This window comes from Entelurus aequoreus, linkage group LG05 (assembly GCF_033978785.1).
Source record: "Entelurus aequoreus isolate RoL-2023_Sb linkage group LG05, RoL_Eaeq_v1.1, whole genome shotgun sequence".
Taxonomy (NCBI): domain Eukaryota; kingdom Metazoa; phylum Chordata; class Actinopteri; order Syngnathiformes; family Syngnathidae; genus Entelurus; species Entelurus aequoreus.
This window is the reverse complement of record NC_084735.1, coordinates 35,515,463-35,522,215: the sequence shown is the minus strand read 5'-3', so window position 1 is coordinate 35,522,215 and position 6,753 is coordinate 35,515,463. Positions and strand designations below refer to the sequence as shown.

Genomic DNA, 6,753 nt, shown 5'->3' with positions numbered 1-6,753 from the left:
AATGCACTCCCAACAGGTGTAAAAGAAAGGGCATCTCTATCCTCCTTCAAAACCGCACTAAAAGAACACCTCCAGGCAACTTCAACCCTAAACTAACACCCTCCCTTCCACATCATACCTCTTCGGATTGTAAATAATCAAATGTAGACACTTTTTCTTATACTTTCTGATATCTCTATGTCCACTACTTGCTGTACATATCCTACCAAGTCGGTCCTACACTGTTCCAATGTCCATTTCTCTGATGATGCAATCGTTGATGACTGAAGTGTTGATACCAACCTAACCCCCCCCCCCCACCCCCCTCCATATCCCACGCCCCGGATTGTAAATAATTCAATGTATATACTCTGATGATTATCTTGTGTGATGACTGTATTATGATGATAGTATATATCTGTATCATGAATCAATTTAAGTGGACCCCGACTTAAACAAGTTGAAAAACTTATTTGGGTGTTACCATTTAGTGGTCAATTGTAAGGAATATGTACTTTACTGTGCAATCTACTAATAAAAGTTTCAATCAATCGATCGGAGCCCAGTTTCTTTCTCTTTTTTAGCGCAGATTTCCCTCTCTCCAGCCACTTTGTCCAGCTCCTCCCGAGGCGTTCCCAGGCCAGCTGGGAGACATAGTCTTCCCAACATGTCCTGGGTCTTCCCCGTGGCCTCTTGCCAGTCGGACGTGCCCTAAACACCTCCGTAGGGAGGCGTTCGGGTGGCATCATGACCAGATGCCCGAACCACCTCATCTGGCTCCTCTCCATGTGGAGAAGTGGCTGGGGAGAAGGAAGTCTGGGCTTCTCTGCTTAGGCTGCTGCCCCCGCGACCAGACCTCGGATAAGCGGAAGAAAATGGATGGTTGGATGGATAGCCGTTTCAAAGAATAATCTGAAAAAAAAGAATTGCTGAGTGACAGCAGTAACAAGTGCATTTTATTTTTTCCATTTAATCAATTTCAAACAGAAACCATATAAATGTCATGCCATGAAAATCTAACTTTTCTGAATGTTGAGACAAAGTAAAATTGCAGGACCAAACCATTTTGCAGTGATAGACAAGAACGCTCTTGACAGTCCAACGTTGATATACTTGAAAATACTTATCTTATTAGCAATCTTAGATTCGTATCAACATGGAAAATATTAAAATCCATAGAAAAGTAATAGAAATAAATAGAACAAGTCATTGTGGATTAAATACACTTGTGAATTGATCACTAACAAAAAATCAACACCAAAGAAAGAAAATGAGATGTCTTTAACCAACCTAACTTGATAAACCAAAATCAAAAGAAGCCCTCATTAGTACCTTCCAAAGGCATATCTAGCGTTTATAATATTGACTCTTTTTATATGAAAAATATTTATCAAACACTATCATCAAATAGCTATATTGTATTCTGAATATATAAAAAACAATCTGAAAAAAGGGTAGAAAATAGAAGCTAAGACCAAAAACATCTGTTTCAGTGAGGACGGACACATCAGAGGGAAGGCGTAGCGTCGGCCTTAGTGGGTGTCATAGTTGTGTCCATGCGGTGGTTTTTATGACATGCTGGGAAATGTCAGGGCAACTATGCTGGTAAAAGTTGACATGACATGTCACGCCTGTTTGTTGTTTTCAGTCTGTGTCCACATCAAAATCTTGTCTGTTAGCGTTCAGTGCAACTTTGCAACCATTTCCACATTACACAAGAGTAGATAACATAAATTGTGAAATAATCCACATTGCAAACAGCTCCACATTGCACTTGACTGATTTGTGAATACAATGCTTTGTATTTAACATGCTACCTTTTATAACATGTGTATTGTCTTGCCGTTTGGTTCAAAAAGTAATCTTTCCACACAAACTACTGCACCATATTCACTGTCTCCATCTGAATGAACCGACAAGCACATGAATACCGTTTCCATGTCTGTGTGCAGCAGTGCAAATATTGATCCAAAACTTTTGACGGCGATCCGATAAGAGTGAAGGTTTAGAACAATGACAGGGGCGAGCCAATGTAATATTCTCCTTCAGGCTAAGGTAGTGAGGCGGATGTATTAAAGGGTACAGATACAGACAAGACACACCCAGGAGGACATTTCCCAGTGGAGGGCAGTAATTAGCAGGCACAGCCCCCTTCACTGGCAGGCTGCTCCTGTGGCTTCTCCAGCTTGATGTCGATCACTGAAGGGTGCAAGAGTTAGGGAATATTACACAGAAGGAAGCCATGCTTTGTAAAAACACATAAAAATGGCCGCAACTTTGCAGTGCATGTAAGAAAGTATTCGTAGTGCCTTACTTTTCCCACATTTTGTTGTTACATCCTTATTCCAAAACCAATTACACTTATTTTTCTCTCAAAAATTCTACACACAATTACAATGTCAAACAAGTTTAAAAAAATATTTTTACAAATGCATAAAAAAAAGAAGAAGAAATCGCATATACAGAAGTATTCATAGCATTTGCTATCAAGCTTTCAATGGTCATCCTTACAATGTTTCTACAGCTTAACTTAATTAAGGTGCATCAACAAAGTACGACACAAAGGCTGTGAACACGTATGCACATTAACACAGTAAATTGCAACTATATGAATAATTTTCTTCATGCTGTCATTGTAGCGTGTAGCATTTTGAAGTCTATAATAAAACAATATGTTGAAAAAGTGAGGTGCAGTGAATATGTTCTTGATGCACTGTATATCAGCACTTATTACAGCGGACTCTGGATTTACGAACCCCTCATTGTAGAAACTTTTTGATTTGCAAACCACATGCTGCGTTTCCATTGCAGTTTTTCGCAAAATAAAAGCAGTATTTCAAAAATTTCGACAAAGCACATTTGCGACTTGTAGGTGTTTTCATTAAAGGGTGTTTTCCATCATGAGCCACAATTCTCGTAAAACCTTGTCCTGCGAGACTCCACTTTGAGTAAGACGGACTATTTGCTATTCCATGGTTTTGGAGCTGTAATTTCAATTGAATGAAATAAGTTTATTTCGGTCATATAATCAACCATCAACCATTTTGTGTGATCAGTTTAACAGTACAGATTATACATATTAACAATCGTACACATACACACACAAAAAGAAAAGAAAAAGAATGACCGAAAAAGGTGAATTGCGGCCACTTGCCGTGATTTTCAATAGAAGATGAAGGCAGCGGGTGATCGCTCCAAGGCAACATCCTTACGTATGGCAGCGGCCACAAATAAGGGATTTTGGGGAGAAAATTGAGAACGAGGAATTCACAGCCAAATTGTGAATGCAAGAGCCCCTTTGACATTGTTAGGGTATGTGGGTCGGCCTCTATTGCCGGGAAAGGACCTGCAAGACGGCCCTCTCGCCTCTCTCCCCCCAGCCGACCAATCGGAAGCGACACCAAGACGACCTGTGTCCCCTAGTTGTCTCCCCTAGTTGCATCGGCACCCTGCCAGTTTGGTGTTTAGGTGCCATGTATATGCGAAAAAGTGTTTCCACCATGCTTTTGCGACATACTTCAATAAGGAAACCACCTCATTAGTGTAAAAATGTTTTAGTGATATTTGAGAGGTTTTTCGAAATATAGGTGTTTACACTACCAGTTTTTTTCTGCGATATTTAAGCTTTGTGCATTTCTAGGGGTAATGGAAACGCAGCTACAGACCGAATAAAGATATGCTTTGATGGACAAACCTTGTCTTAGTGTAAGAACGTTTCATCCACCCATTGTGTGCCTCGCAGCACATCTATTGTAAGCGGGATGATTGATCTCCGTCAGCAGAGCAGTCAGCAGAGCACAGTGCTGTCTTTAGCTACTGTGCTACTTGGTTTGCTTTTTAGGTGTATAGTCTTTTCACAGCGATTTTCTAGTTTTGTTCACTTAATATGAGTAGTCTAAAAAAAGCAATGGACAAGCAATGTGTGCTATGAAACATTCAGGAAGAATCGATGCTGCCTCCTTCACTTTTCTTCCGCTGAACACAACAATTAAATGTGGTATGAAACATTCAGGAGGAATCGACAATGCCTCCTTCACTTTTCTTCCGCTGAACACAACAATTACCCAACAAGGTAAAGTGGATTAAATGTTATATTCGTAATCATTGTAGCGACCTGGCTGTCACAATTAAGGAGATTTTTCATTTCAAACTAAGTTCACTGCAGTGCTAGTGAGTGTTGGCAGGGCGGCTGAAAATGAGGACAGTTCAGCGAATTTTTGTTTTGGCTTTTTTAAATTAAATATAAAATTGATCTAGCACCCCCTTGTTATGTTTGTTTGATGTACAGTACTGCACACTGCTTTATATTGTGTTCAAAGTTTGAAAACGTTTACTAAAATATGGACTTTTGTCGCGACTGGAACCCATTATTAATATTTACATTGTTTTCGTATGGAGACATTCGCTTCAACATACAATCTTTTCTGTTTACGAACCCTGTTCAAGAACCAACTAAGTTTGTAAATGGAGGTTCCACTGTACATCTCAAAGTTCTAATAATTCTAATAAAATACAGGTTTGGTACCAAAGGCAGGACAGACATGACAGAAAGGGTTGTACTGTATTTAGATTAAATCCGCAATAAGTGACAATAAAGTGCGACCTGTGTTTTTTTCACATGCATCTGGCACATCACTCCACAAAGTTTCATGCATATCACTTATGTAGTTTTGCTTATCTTCTTGATGAAAACATTTACAAATTGTGTTTAAAACAAGATCGCTAACTAGTAATGATCACTTTTGTTTACATTAGTGGTTGCATCATACTGAGAGATGTTTCTAACACTTTCACCTGGACACTTTTTAGATATCCTTATGCATTCAGATATGAAACTGGAGAAAAGCACAATTAATGTGCAGTTGATATACATTTACAAGCAAGCGTGCATGTTTTTAGCCAAATAAGAGCTGAACTTAAGTACTATATTATCGGTAAAAGTAAATTGTGTAATAGCAGCTTTTCTATGAGATTGCATTTGTGTACACACAGTAAGTGTATTGTAGTAGTGGTTGTGCACAAATAGTGCCTTGCCTGGAACCACAAAACCACAAACCTGCAATGACAGGCTCTACAGGGAGCTGTCACAGAGCTAAGAGGGGTTTTCCTCCTGACATATGACACGACAAGGGAGCGACATAACGGCCTGTGACAAGGCAGACAGCAAACATGCGCACGAAAGGATACTGTCCTCTCTATTTTTGTCCTGGGTAGTGTCCATGCCAGGGAGGGCGGCTGCCACACGGCGGAAGAGCTGCGTTGGAGGAGTGGGGGAAAATAACAGATCATTTTAGATAATTAAATGTCATTGCAAAACACCAAATAAAAATAATACAGTGACTTGTATGTATTCTAATTACATGATGGAGCATGCGGTCCACTTGGTGCTCTCACAGAGGAATAATTAAATTTGTTTACCCTTGTTTACCCTCATAGTGCTTTGCTCTGATAGAGCTTTATTGACATATGAATTAAAAAAAAGTGCTGCATGTCTGATGATGGTCAACATGCATCACTGAGCACCACAATACTGTGAAGTGGATCGTTACTAAGGAGTATTAGGGTTACACTGGAAAAAACAGGAATGTTATAGGAAAACAAATAAAAATAAAAGCAACAATATTGTATCAGTAATGTTGCAACATTATTCTTGTAAAATGTGTACTTTTCTCTCGCAATAGTTCAACCTTAGTTTTAAAAATACTTTATTCTCATGGTATTTGTATTCTAATTACATTGTAGCCCTTATACTCCTTAGTAGATTGTAAACTGACCCATCTTTTGATAATGATTTAGTAGGTGTGCATCTTTGAAATCATCTTTTTTTCCACTTCAGGTCCTAAAAAAAATCTAATTTGTAGATTTCACACTTGCAGATGAATTACAGTCTTATATAAGTAGGTAAGAGTGTCCTAATCTGATTTTAAAATCAAGCTCATATCAGCAAAAAAACAAAACAAGTATCGGATGATATCGGCTTGCATCTAAAATCTTCGATATAAGCAGTCCTGCAGCATGTTTACTCATGCAAAGCTGGAGAGCCAGTTAACATCTAAATGTCCTCCAATAAGCACACAAGATTGGTCTTTTCTTGTTAAAACTAAAGTTATTTACAAAAGGTAAACGTAGTAGGCTATAGGCTACTTGGAGCTAGCAGCTACACAATAGCACACAAGGTAGACATGTAATAAATGTCCTTGGTTGAACAACATTGCAGTGTAAACACCTAAAACAGAAGTATCAAATAGTTACAGTTGCATATTACGTACACATAAAGTGTCTAAGACAGGAGCTTATAAGAAAGTATCCAGTAACAAACGTGTCCGCATCATTCAACTGTGTCGTGAGTCATGCGCTTAATTTGACGAAATATTGTGACCACGGGGTGTTGCCAAAAACAAATTACCACTCCACTTCAATTTAATTAAAGACAGCAAACTCCATTCCAGTAAATAGGTTAGTGTTTTTTATACCTATTATTGTTCTCTGTTTGAGTAGTTTCACTTGATCAAGCCTTTCCTTACATTCCACACTACAAAAAAAACTAAAGTATGTGCAATAATTTATGCTGATATAGTGCGGGATTAATGTTGGTATCGGCCAATGCTCAAGGCTCTAATATCGGTATCGTATCGGAAGTGAAAAAGTTGTATTGGCGCACTCCTATAAGAAGGCACACTATTTTTCAAACCAGTCAGATCACATTTTTATCATCAAAAGATGGTCAGTAAAAATGGCCACTTATCATTTATGGCCACATAAGGCCAAAGTTCA

At 38.7% G+C, this 6,753-nt stretch overlaps 1 protein-coding gene across 2 annotated transcripts in view; it reads right to left on the bottom strand.

Moving 5' to 3' along the window:
- Positions 1-905: 905 nt before the first annotated feature.
- Positions 906-6,753, bottom strand: part of LOC133650572 (ras-related protein Rab-6A) — a 23,326-nt gene continuing 17,478 nt past the window's right edge. For both annotated transcript variants that reach the window (XM_062047965.1, XM_062047966.1), the window contains exons 7-8: positions 5,167-5,233; positions 906-2,178 (exon numbers count right to left, since the gene is read on the bottom strand). In XM_062047965.1, coding sequence (XP_061903949.1) covers positions 2,114-2,178; positions 5,167-5,233 — 132 coding nt within the window. In that variant the 3' untranslated portion in view covers positions 906-2,113. The remainder of the gene's footprint in view (positions 2,179-5,166; positions 5,234-6,753) is intronic.